The 13,935-nt window shown below is 42.4% G+C and overlaps 1 protein-coding gene across 1 annotated transcript in view; it reads left to right on the top strand.

The window, feature by feature from the left end:
- LOC120045661 (DNA primase large subunit-like) overlaps window positions 1-13,935 on the top strand; it is a 114,570-nt gene that overhangs the window by 68,121 nt on the left and 32,514 nt on the right. The window contains exons 8-10 of the mRNA XM_038990591.1: window positions 2,533-2,600; window positions 5,271-5,343; window positions 7,150-7,335. Of these exons, the coding sequence (XP_038846519.1) occupies window positions 2,533-2,600; window positions 5,271-5,343; window positions 7,150-7,335 (327 nt within the window). The remainder of the gene's footprint in view (window positions 1-2,532; window positions 2,601-5,270; window positions 5,344-7,149; window positions 7,336-13,935) is intronic.

The following is a 13,935-nucleotide window of genomic DNA, read 5'->3' as shown; positions in this document are numbered from 1 at the left end:
AGGGCAGTGTGGAGTACAAAAAGGATTGCGTCATTTGTGGATCTGTTGGGGCGCTATACGAATTGGAGTGAATTTTGGTTGTTTGGGTTGATGTGAGCCATGACCAGCCTTACAAAACATTTCATGGCTACAGATGTGAGTGCTACGGGGAGATAGTCATTTAGACAGGTTACCTTGGCGTTCTTTGGCACAGGGACTATGGTGGTCTGCTTGAAACATGTAGGTATTACAGACTGGGTCAGGGAGAGTTTAAAATGTCAGTGAAGACACTCACCAGCTAGTCAGCGCATGCTCTTAATACGTGTCCTGGTAATCCATCTGGCTCCCACGGCCTTGTGAATGTTAACCTGTTTAAAGGTCCTACTCACATCGGCTACAGAGAGCGAGATCGCACAGTCGTCCAGAACTGCTGGTGCTCTCATGCATGGTTGTCACTTGCCTCAAAGCAAGCATAGAAGGAATTTAGCTTGTCTGGTAGGCTCGCGTCACTGGGCAGCTTGCGGCTGGGTTTCCCTTTTGTAATCCGTGATAGTTTGTAAACCCTGCCACATCCGACAAGCGTCAAAGCCGTCTTCAAGTTAAACTGGTAGAGTACTGAAATACTTTTGCAAGGTTTTCCTCTTCCCTTTTATTAAAATAGTTGACTCCACGGATAGGCATGCTTTACAGCAATTGTCGTTGTTACACAGCCAAGTCCTTCTGCTTTGGCTTCATGAAGATATATATTATTTAATAAATATGAAGTGGCAGGGAGGCTTTGCAAAAATAGGATCGGAGTCCAATCCGGTATCCAATCAGGATCAAATATCCATGTGCAGAAAGTAGAGCAGGACGTGATTGTCATGGTAATGAAGCTGGGGAGGGAGGACACTGTCCTTCTCCGGTCAGTGTATGAGATTTATCTTTTGTCTGGCTCCTCTACAACGGGACAGGCTGACCCCACTCTGCTAGACTTCAGAAATTGGGAGTCACTCCCATTCGTCGTTCATGGCAATTATCCGGTTCACCAGCCGCTGCAATGGGGTAATGGACCCTTTCCTTCCACCCATATAAGTGTGCCATTGTGGCTGTTGTGTGTTATTAGAATGGCGATTCTCTTCCGTCAAGGACAGTGAGGGGATGTCACAGAAAGCGTGTAATTAAAAGAGCGTCAAATTCAAAGCTGGATCCCCATCTGACTAGATTTCCCCGCTCAGTCATTTTTGATTTCAAGAGACAAAAATATTTTTCTGTTTTCAGTGTCTTTTTTTCACTCTTGCAGCTACAGTTGTTAGGATGCAATAACATTTGTACGGTATCAATTTATGGCTGAGGTGTCAAGCAAGCCCAATTGTTCTATTCTGATTAACCTTTTGGGATTGAGAAATCTGATCAGATTAAAAACATAGGCTTTTTTTAAATAGTCATTGTCCATAGCAGAAAACCCATATCATGATTGTTGAATTTGTAATATATGGTTAGATATATGTTTAGTATGCTTAAATTGTACCTGCACAGCAAGGCCTACGTTTTTTAAATGCTTATACTTAATGCCAGCATGCAGTTGATCAATAAACATGAAAAATGAAGCAATCAATGGGGTGAGCAGCTGTTGTAGGTAAGTGTACAAAGGAAGTGAACACTGACCCATGTGTCAGTAAATCTGTCTCCAGCTCCATGAGACAAGACATCCTTTACAGTTTGCAGCGTCAGGTTTTTTTTTTTAACGTCTGGCTCTTAATCTCTGAAAGGTACCGCATATGATCTGGAGGCGATGATCAATTGACTGAAAAGCGCACAGTGGACTGGCCACGGTATCCAATTTGTCGCCGCTTCAATAGTTTGATCAAGCTCACAATGCCACTTCTCTTCATCATTGTCTCTGTTCTAGCTCCGCTAAGCAGATATCCTGTCACGCTGGTTTCAGCATTAATTGATGACCCTTGCAGGGCAAAATATCTGTATGTGCTTTAATTGTTTCGGTGGCCATTTTAGACCTCGTTGGATCCATACCTTCTAAGTTTAGCATCTCTGCGTCTTTTCTAAAGGCCTGAGGAAGTTTAAGACTTTCTTGGGGCATTTCTTGCTTGTTCAATTTTATAAACATGTTTTAAGACTGAATCGCGTTAGAGCTTGGTGCGGAAACTTCCAAGTGGAAGCTTTCCCAAGTCGGATGCTTATGGGATATTCGTAAATAAAATTGAGGGTGAGAATTATGTAATTTGTGCAGAGAGGGATAAAAGGCTCTTCGTGGTTGAGTTTCATAAAATATCTCTTGTGTAAAACATTAATCACCATCGCTGGGTTGGTGTCCCAATTCTTCCAACTGGCAAGGATAATAACACTGCCTCTCTCCATAAGCCATGGAGTGATGTAATTTCAGTGAGGGTGTTAAACTTTGTAAGACTTTAGCTTTATCCTCTGCTTTTTAGATTGAAGTATTATTACAGTAACATTCAATTGTTGCAGCAACTTTCAGCAATGTTCACTGATGTTTTCCAAACATGTTGATGTGCTACTGTTTCTCATGTGGTGCCCTTTTTTTCTTTGCAGCTGACAGCCCGCTCCCTACCGGCAGTGCAGTCTGATGAACGACTCCAACCTCTGCTTAACCACCTCAGGTAATTGGCATCATTAGTAGCATTATTGCTTTTTCTGCTGCTGCTTTAGTTTATTCATTATGACAATATAGTCATTATGGTTGCACTCCCAAAAAATACAGCTTGACAAAACTAACGGGGCATGCAGGAACCCGATTGAAAGGGTACTGAAATAACTGTGGTGAACTCACACCTTGAGTCCTCTGTTGAAAAGATGCCCCCCCCCTCCAAAAAAACCTGTACTTATTTATTTTTAAGTTCATTTCTAGGTCGACTCAAATTCACTTCACAAATGTTCCTGAATCCGCTTTGTGTTCCACGTTTCCCAGAAAAGGCCTAATGTTCCGAACGCTAGATTCCCTCTGAGACCGTGTCCCCTCTGTCTCCGAACACTGTGATAATGGAACGCAAACAGCAAGGCTAATGTGTCAACTGGAAGCCAGGGATTTTATTTTTAGAGCCAGGCCCCGGCAGTATCCACCCACCCATGACCGACAGACTGCCTGAGCAAAATAAAGGCAAGGAATCCCTCTGTATCGCCACGACGACCTCTGCAGATTACTATTTCCCACAATCTCTTTTTTTCTCCCTCCTTCAAATCTCTTCCACACATGCTCTCTTTCAATGGCTTACTGAAATAGCCTCAGGCATAGTCCCCTGCTCTGTGTAGGAGTGATCCAACCTGGGCCCTACAGGTCTAAAGCCCATCCTGGCTTTCAGAAAAGGACCCACCAGGAAGTTCTGGGCTAGGTTAAAGCCCCTCCACCTGCGTCTCACTGGCCATCTAGCCCCCCCTGCAGCCTTCAATGATTGTAAAGGATAGGGAAACAAGAGGCATTCCCCAAAGGCAACTCTACCAACCAGCTGTGTCATTTGGTTTTTAATGAAGCCCGATTGAGGTCTCTTTTAATTGGATCCGTCATTGCAGGCACTTAGGTTGTTTCGACTGCAGAACGCTTCCCACTGTGTTGCAATGCATGGCTATGCATGCTGGGGCAGCCAGATAAGGTAGTGTCATGGGGCCAGCTTGTGCCCTCGAAACAAACCCGTGTCCTCAAGCAAACTAGCTGTTGAATCGAAACGGGAAAACAAGAGGACTTGGACACAGAAGCGATAGCTGGCAGGGCCCCGCTCCATCAGAATTGAGCAGGCAGCAGGCAGCATAAGTCCAAAGCCTGTGCTTGGACCGTCGGTCGCTGTGTCCCACAGATGATTCCATTTCACTTTGAGACGTTCTGTGGTAAAAGCTAGATTACCAGGGAAGGATCCGGTTTCATCCGCGGCCAAAGTTGTCTTTGTATCTCTGGGAACCACAAATGTGGCTTAACCGATTTTCAAAAGGCAGCTTCTGGAGTGCATCATTGATCCCCCTTTAAACTAATGTACACCACCTCTCCTTTAGAATTTAAGGCATACTAGGAAAACTCAAGAAGTTATTAGGACATACATTCTGAATGATGAATGTGTCATATTTGATTAAAAACAGTTATAATTCATTATAATTTTCCATGAAATGACAGATTCTAGATATTGGTTTACCGTAAGTTAACATGATAAATCAATTAGATGAAATGTCCTCATCTAAGTAGCTTGCAGATATAGTTAAGAAACATGTGCCAGTACACTGAGGTTTACACCGTTTTAGTGATGCCGAAAAAGGACCTTGTTTAAACACATTTCTTTTAAATGATCGCCATCTGACCCAATATATTGTGTAAATGTTGCCTCATGGGCAATTAGGTGGTCCAGGCCTCTAATCTAAGTTGGTTTTACAAACCTGATTAGCCCGTAACCCGGCTGTTGAGCTCCATTTAATCGAGTGGCCTTTCAAATGGCATTTAGTCTCAATTTCTGTCATCTGGATTATATCAGTGCCGTAAGGCTCTGTGATCGGAGTGAGAAGACGCACCTCACATTTATTAAGCTTTCGTAGGGTAAATAGGGTTTTGACCTTTACCCATGGCATCAAATCAAGATGCCTAAATTAGGCAATTTGAGAGGACGCAATATTTAGATTTTGAAAGTGTGTAAATGAATGTATCTTCCTGCAATTTTCAGACAGTTAAGTGTTTTGTTAACTGGGTAAGATTACGAAGGTTGTGTAATACATAGGATCTCTGAGGATCCTCTTCATTGAACAGCTGTTTTTTGGCAAGGCATACTGAAGTTGCACGAAGACAAGTCAGTTCATTTATGGAGGGCTCCTGTTCAAATGTCAGGCACTGGTAAATCAATCACACAGATATCGATCAATGGGATTTATCTTGACCAATGTAACATTTTGCTGGGAGGGACAATAGAAATGGATACAACTGCAGAACATGCAGGAAGAATATAACTTTTGACTTATTCCAGAAACATGGTCACTGGTCCCCATACTTTATTTGAGAAACATTGAACATTTCCATTTGGGACTTATTTCCCAAATGTAGGGGCATTTGTCTCTGCAATCTACCATTCAATGAAATAAGTTAGACTTAATTTCTGTATAGTGCACAATTATAACTTTCTATGAGGACTGCGGAGAGTAAGCTTGTTATCATGGACTCTGATCCCTAACCATGTAACCATGTCCTGCTGTAGCACTTTGTAGGCTCATGACTGTGTTATTTATCTGGACCTATTGTTATAGACAGGAGTCATCTATTTTCTCTTTGCCCCTCTCTTGTTGGTCCATTTCTGTCCTTGTAGCCATGCTTACGTGGGTCAGGACTACAGCATACAGAAGAGTATTGGGAAAATTTCTTTGGAGCAGATCGATCCGGTGAGTATGCATTGAAACACAAAGGGCACATTTATACTAGGGATGACAAGTAAGATGGAGGATGTTGAATATATCAGAACAGAAATGTAAACGGTCATAGGTGGACAGAAGTGCTGCTACAGTATCTCAGTATTGGTCCATACTGTATGTTTCCATCAGTAGTGGAGGGTAAACGCCTTTTACGGGAAAAATGCATAAACAGTATAGGGAGTGTTTCTTTACTCACCGCGAACCGAGGTCAGCGTTTACTGTTTTATTACCACTACATCGCTGCTTTCCCATACTAAGACCTCCTTAGGATCACAAACAAGTAGCTAGTTCGCACACAGTCTTAGAGTCCTTTTTAAATTCTTGTCTATTGAATGCACAGGGTCATGTCATGCTTATAAGTTTTGTCAAATTGTCTCTTCAGTCTTCACAAGGATTACTGTTTGAAAGGCAGAAGCGCTCAAATTTCATACCTAATGTCTTTCCATTAGCGACACAGCCGTTGTCTACATGGACATTCAGAAGGGATTCCGAAGGGGTTTTTAATGAACCATTGTGGTCTCTCATAGGGGCAGTTAAACTGACCTAGGCCACAGCTCAGCTCAGCCTCACTATGCATTCTTCACTTTCTCCATTTCAGAGACCACTGCTGTTCCAATTAAGTGGCTCGTCAGCAAATGCTAATTTCGTCCTTCAGATTTTCCTTGTATTTAATCGCCGTCAACGGAAGTAATGTATCAAATTAGAAGCCCTTTTACGATCTGGTGCATAAACAAGAACATTTCCGTTCAATCAACGGACTCGACTCCAAATGTTTGCATTCAGAATGAAACGTTCCCTGCCCCCAATACAACAGGAAATGTCACCCACACAATGTTTTGTTTTCTCTTTCTATGCAAAACATATTTAGTACTACATTTTTCAATTGCAAAATCACAGCATTCTTTCTAAGCGTGCTGACGCAGGAATGGCATGAAGGTGAGCAGGAAATGGATAATAAACCAAGGCTATCCGTCGATCAGGAAAGCAGCTTTTGTCTGCTCTACTGGCCAGACTTTCCTCTACTACTTGGTCCTGTCGTGTGGACGAATGAGACTGAGACCTGAGGGCTTTAAGCTCTTTGTGACGTTGTGCTCAAAAGATTGGTAAACCTGATGATAACTGGTGCTGTCTCCAACCTCACAGTAGTAGACTTCTGCTACCAGAATTAAAAGTCTGTGGCCTTGGATATATATTTTTTTTTCTACCTCTGATCGGCACCTGTGATGTTGGCCTTGAGCTAAGAGTGGCTAACATAGGACCTTGTGATCCCCAGACGGCTGGGCTAGACAGGCACCGCAACTCCTCTCTCCCGCTGGTCTGCTAAATCAGCGTTCCTCCTTATCAGCCATTCATAATATGTTTTATTTATAACGAACTTTTCATTACATCTCTGTGCTATGGTGAGGGCATTAAAAATAAAATGGGAACATGGAACAAGATAGGAAAGACTACAGGAAGGCAATTGTGTAGAGGTGCATGTGCTTTATTTACATGATATTGAGCTGTATTTATTTCACAGTACCACCGCAGCTTTAAGTGATAAGGAAGCCAGGCCTAGATACATTTTTAGCTTAGTCTGGATTAGGATATCGCAGATGACATAACAAACTGGCTGCATGTCTGTGCTTTCATAGAGCAAAAATAAAATATGGAATATGGAGTCATTGGTGGAGGAAATGGTTAATTCCATGCAGCTTGTTGATTGCATTACTGCCATGGTAGAGTGAGATAGTTGACTTGCCTTTTGCCTGCATATGTTAATGTCTCTTCCTCTAGCTATCGGCCAAGTCCTACCCCCTGTGCATGAGGCAGCTCCACCGGGGGTTGAGGGACAGCCACCACCTCCGCCACGGCGGGCGCATGCAGTACGGACTGTTCCTCAAGGGCATCGGCCTCACTCTGGACCAGGCCCTGCAGTTCTGGAGGTCCGAGTTCGTCAAGGGCAAAGTGGACGCCGACAAGGTAACCTTCTTGGATTTGATTTGAGTTTGATTTCAAATGAATTAGATTTAAAAAATGCGTGTAAAACTGCTCCAGCCAGAGACAACAGTACATACATAAAATTGAGGCGATCCTCTCGGGTGCGTAACAATATGTTGAGCCTATTGCCAGTCCAATTTCTCAACTAGTAATATTTTGAAGTAGGAAGGAAATGAATTGTACATGGATAATAACCACAATGTATTCACAAAGAAAAGCTCAAGTTACTCGGGTTGGTTCTATGGCCTAAATGGCCTCATACTTTATAGTTGTATTGATGGCAGAGATTAAGTTCTGCCCTTCCTCCAGGATATTAATTCTAGAATTGTCAGCGAATGCACCTCTGTTATGATTCCGTCTTACTTCATGTCTACGGTACATTCAACAAGAAAATGACTGTCCTCAGCTGAACTAGTCTCTCCCGGTTTCCACTTCTCATTCTGCATCTGAACTGTTCTTTCCAATTGATCCTCAATCCCCAGAACCCTGATGAGGTTCCCATCTACCTTAGGGGAGGTGTTTTGAAAGCTGATACATTTGAATATAATCCTCTGTCAAGAGATTTGAGCGCTCACTCAAGCTGTTCCACTGTAAAATTCCTTTATCGTTCAAGTGGAATTTCACCTCAGGCTCAGCTGGAGAATAACACCACCCACTTCCCAATTTTTCGCCCACTCAAGTCTTGGACACTCAATGTCTGCTGTATCTCTGGCTGTTAAAGTGAAACTCACCCCGATAGTGCATCCCTTAGTTAGGTCAAGTGTGCTGGTCTTTCTGTTTTCTAGTTGTATACATCCATGGCGGTAATGTTAGTGGCTACTGTATTTCGGGTAAGAGCTTCAATTTGTGGCAGTACGGTATGGTTAGTGTGTTGTTGACTGGCTGATTGCGCGTACCTGTTATGTGAGCAGTTATGGTGGGTAAACAAATGAAATAAAGCAGCAGTTTTAGAAACTTTAGAATTATAGAATGAAAAAGGTTTTGAGGGAGTTTGCTCACTCTTTTTAGACCCACATTTTCAGGAGGATAGCGAATTCATACTAGGGGTGAAGGATAGATTTTCTAATCTGCATTAACGATATGTGTATGAGGATTCTGCAAGTGTTATTCCCAAGCAGGATACATAGGCTAGAATGTATCAACAGCACATACGTAACAGTTATGCTGTAGGAGCAGCATAATTCATTTACGGGAACCTTTTTGTACATTTATATTTGTACTTGAATTTTCAGTTGAGCTTGAATAATTTATGGATTAAGAAAACAACATGATTTGGTGAAAGAAAACCAATACCATACTTCTGGAAGGTTATGTTTGTTTCTTCGTGAGCTGTGTTATCTTGCAAATGAGAAGAATATACCACAAAATGAATAATGTATGCTTTTAAAGTGCTTTGACTGCAGCAATCGTATTAATCAATGGAGGGCTAGAAATACAGGTGTTACATTGTGACAATACAAGGACAGGTGGGGGAGGGATAAGATGTGTGTTTATGCACTTCCAGTAATGTAAAATGAAGAAGAAACACAATGGTTCTCTTTCTGCAGATACTGCTTTTTCGTTGATTGTTTAAAATTGTGTGCAATTTTCAGTGACAACACTGCAGAGAAAATGGGTGCCTTTGCCACTTTTTCTTTGTAAGAGCAAAAATTAAGATCTAGCTGAGTAATTTTGGGACAAGATGTGTTTTGAAGCACCACTTTAAAAAAATGTCCTCAATAAGGAAGACAAATGTCGACAGATTACTGTAGTTTCACAATATTAATTGACATGCCCAACACAAGCAGATAGATTCAAACAGGGTCTTAGAAATTGGAATTGTCTTACAGGTTTTAATCAGAATTAGACACCATACATTTACATTGATGTACGCCTACTTGATACGAGTTAGACTAGCTAATCATGGAAATTAACATTTTAATATTATGTACATTCGAGTTTCACTTTGTGGTCAATGTCCACCCAGTAACACCATTTGACTGACGCTTGAATTTCTACACTCACTTTCACAGTGCAGTGTATACTTACTGAGCTGCCCTTCGATTTCGAAGTTGGGAGGGAAAAGTCATGTGAAGTAAGTCAATACTGTATATTTTGACATATAAATGTACATTGATTTCTAGCAGCACTCTGCTCAAACACCTGAAATTAAATTATTTCTGTGAACACTTCTCCCTGCACACTTCGCAACTTTCTGACTGACTTAGGCATCCAGTAGATTAGGGTCATTGTGAGACACCTTCAAGACTGGCCTTTTCCACTGAGACTTCAGCAGTACAGCGTGGCGAACAAAACATTTGCCTTGCTGTACTGGTTTCTATGGAGGCACGCCACAGTTCAGAGTTGCTTTGACTTCACTACTGCAAAGCCACTTTCACACACTCTCTCAAAAGCAATGAGGGTGTCCTTTTCCCATTCCTCCAGCTTCACTTCCTCCTCCTCCACATCCCCCATCCTACAGTAGCCTCGCACCATTTGTCCTGTTTAAGCGGCTCCCAGCCCAGGCGGGCGGACACATTCTCTGCCGGTCATGGAACGCCACTCCTCAAAGTGACCTATTTTCAGGGTGGCTGGGTCCCCTCTGTCTGCCCTCTCAGGTGGAACCTGGACTGCGGCACACACAAAACCCAGGCCTTTGTCCCACGGTGGAGGAGGCAGCAGAGATGCAGGCTGGTGCCAGGCAGGTCGCGGCTCTCCCATTGATGTATGTGCCGTTTGTGGCAGGCTGCATAAAGCCTCCCCATTTAGCATGTGGCTGGCGCGGGGGGAGAAGATTGGAGCCAGCGAGGCTGAAACGGCCTGCCTTGGCTGCCAGAGCTACCTAATGTTACAGAACAGGGAGGAAGAAAATTATGGAAGCGAACGTGATCGCCATTGATTTCTGGGTTTCTCCGGAAGATATTAATTTGGATGACTATTCTCTTTTGTTCTGCTGTTTTGCGGTCATGATGACTCTGGGTACTTGGCTATGATATCGCACGGTCGCCCTTTACACTCATACCCGTTTATGACTTGAACATGGCAGATTTGGACACCAATAAGCGCCTAAATTGGAACGCAGTGGCTGTACACTAACATGCTATACATGACGTCAGAGCTGAGGGTCGCCGCTTCACCACTCTGTATTTTTTGGGACTGACAGCCGGTCTGAACTTCAGCGCTGCACGTGCAACAAGAAGTTGACCCCTGCTGGTAATTGGGCAACTTTTGCACATTTTTTGTTTCCTGAGTGAAGGAAATTCTGTAAATTACGAGGACTCAATGTATTTTGGAAGATGATCCAGTACATTGAGGATAATAATAAATACCGCTTTGACGTCATACAAGTAAGCCAAACACCCGAGTCCAAATGTGTAATTTAAATTTCCATATCATAAAACTCATGTAATATACAGTGTCAACATTTATGATCACAATGTTTGATGTACAGTTACAAGATGACATGGCTTATACTCTGGGTTATTCTGAACACAATGAGCTAATGTTTGTTGTACTGTGAACACAATTTGCAGTGGACCTACGCAGCTGAATGCACTTGCCTTGTGAAAGCCTAACACTGTAAGATTGTATTTTGCTAGTCATGCTGGCAATAGAACAAGCTTTCAAATGATGCCCACCTGACCCAGATTGCAATTTTATAATGTACCGTTTTTGGATTGCGTAAACAACAGTAATTGTGTAAAGGCGTGGAAGCAGGGTTGTGTTCCAATCAAAACAACTACAAGTGTGCTTGCTGTAGTTCCTCAATGGCACAGCTAGCAGAGCCACAAAAACACCTTATAGGTGAAGACTCTTCTTTGAGTCATAAAAGTGCATTGGAATTACTTTGGAACTGTGCACACTTTGGAGAGGTGCATGTCCACTTGGAAACACCTGTTAGACCTCTCACTCAAACCCTTGTAATTGTTTTGTCTCGTGTTGCACCTACCCCATATTTTCCAAGAATGTTCTTACCATGTTACTGAATGTGAGTATTTTCAGATTTTGTTAGCAATAAATGTGGCGAAGCAAAGTACATGTAAAATGCACATGAAATGAAGTGTAAAGTTCAGATTCAGTCTAGTCAGGTGAACTGTTGTCCTCACCTTTAGTCTAACCTTATATTTGCTACCATGGTTATGCATGTACTTTCCATATTTATTTTGTAAGAAACATTTCAATTTAGCCCTATCCATATAGACAAATTCCCACGAGTGTAAGGGGTTAAGTGAAGGTAAATTATTTGTCAACAGACACTCAAATATGTCCACCGCAAGTACGGTGCTGCATTAGTAAAAGCAGTTCCAAGCTGATGTGCTATTAGGAGAAACAGCCGGAATCAGCTCAGATGTGGCGACTCGTGATGAACCAATGTGTGTAAGTTCCATTATTGATTAAGTTCAGTATGAAGCTGATTTGGTGTAAATAAATAATGGAAAGAAGCCCCTTGGCCCTCTCCCAGCTCCTTCTTAGCCCTCTGCATGCTCCTGTAACATGACTACATCCTCAGAAAACCCTCATCAATATTGCACTGTCTCGCGCCTCTGCACTCTGACCGCATACGCTCCATATCAATAGCCTGGACCATGTTAACCTTTTCTTCTCTGTGGTTGGAGGCCAGGGGGCCGGCAGGGCAGAACAGACCAGGTCTCTACTGCTGCTAAGCGGACAACATTTGTGTTGATGGAGCGTGGACAAAGTGAGGTGCGTCAGGGTGAAACTCATTAGACTGGCTCACTGGCGGGCCGACCTGCAGAGGAGCTAATCGTTCCTGACTGGCCATGCAGGGACACGCCATATCTACATTAGTTATTCCTATTTCCTTTCTGAATCGCATTCCATCTAAAGATGAAAGCAGCAAGTCTGGACCAAGGTGCTGCCGGTCTTTATTTAAACATGTTTTTTAAAACATTTACAGTCTAGCAGGTGTTGGCAGCTTGTGTAGCAGCTGCGTGTCAGAGCATCTTTTATAGCGCCTGCGGGTGTAATGAGCCTATAAACACAGGCATATGGACCTGTGGAGTTGTACTGTTGACCTCGAGAAGCTGACACCGATATTATGTTGGATGTATATCCAGACCTATAGAGAATTTAAAAAAAAAACTGCAACATATGTAGTCAGAGTAAAATTGCGTATCATAAATCTATAGGACTTATTTTCTTAGTTCCTGCTCACCTGAAGTAGACTCAAGTTACTTTGCCGACGCCTCCCAAATCAAATATTCTTCAGTTATACAGTCACTAGTGAAAGTCTACACACCCCTTGCACAGTTATCACATTATGCTGCCTTAAAATGAAAAAAAAAATCTACAAAACCTATTCAACATTTCACTCTGTGGTCAAATATGGTAAAATCAAAGGATTTATTTACAAGAAACTTTGATTTGCTTTTCGAAGTTAAATCATTTTTACAACTCCCCCCATGCACATTTTAGATCTAGAATTCGAATTGTTTTGCTACTGATGTACACAACCTACTCCAAATTGTGAAAGAATTAGATAGCATTTTCTAAATGAATACAAAATACAAAACCATGGTGGCTTGATTGTGTATGTCTTCACACCCCAGAGTTGGTGGAAGCACCTTTGGCAGCCATTACAGCTGTGAATCATTTTGAATAAGATTCTACCAACTTTGCACAACTAATTCTTCTTTCACTTTGGAAGTGTGGAGTAGGTTGTGTACTACATCTGTAGGGGGAAAAAATCTAATGTAATAAATGTTTTTGATGTCATTTTTAAGGCAGCAAAATGTGGAGACAGTGCAAGGGGTGTGTAGCCCCACTAGGCACTGTAATTGGAATTCACAAGATGTGTTTGTTTGGTTTTCTCTGAATCATTCACAGGAAGTGTAATGAAATTGGTTTGAAAAGAGATGAGCATAGATTATAAATTGGTATGCAACTCCAGGCTAGACCCTAATGACTGTTTATTACTGTAAAACTTTTATTCTACACGTTTTTTGTTTTGAGTTTGTGTAGTGAATTTAGTCTTGTGTTTGCTCATGGACAGATGGCTTGATAGATGGGCAAACAACAATGGATTGTTTCAGGAAATTGCAGAGCTGCTGTCATCAAAGCTTTTCAACATTGACACTCTTTTTTCCTCTTTTTTTTAGCAATGTAAACTTTAAAAACACATGCATCACTAGGCTTTGTTCTGCAGAGCTGTAAGTGCTAAGGGGTGCTTTTGAAGGATGACCACTGAGACAGTGGGCTGAGGAGGGAGAAGCAGCTCCCTGTACAGACAGCCTAAGGAGTCCACCAGGAGAAAGGGGATAACTAGTCAGTTGCACCACTGAATGCATTCAGCTGAAATGTGTCTTTCGCATTTAACCCAACCCCTCTTCAGGATTCTTAATATTCTCCACTGGTGTGCAGCAACAGCCCAGCACAGCCAGATTCTGCCTAAGTTACTGTTGCTGCCTGCCGCAGTGTATCCTGGGAAGGTCTCCAGACTTCAGTCTAAGCCTGATGGGATGTTTGAGAGCTAGGCTACGTGTAGGAATTTCACTCCCAATAGTTTAGCCTCATTGATCAGCCCCTACTATCTTTCTCTGCTCAAGTAAATGGTCAGACCGCGTCTAATTGAGAAGCATTTCG

The sequence above is a fragment of the Salvelinus namaycush genome, chromosome 4 (genome assembly GCF_016432855.1).
Source record: "Salvelinus namaycush isolate Seneca chromosome 4, SaNama_1.0, whole genome shotgun sequence".
Taxonomy (NCBI): Eukaryota; Metazoa; Chordata; class Actinopteri; order Salmoniformes; family Salmonidae; genus Salvelinus; species Salvelinus namaycush.
This window is presented reverse-complemented; position numbering and strand designations above follow the sequence as displayed.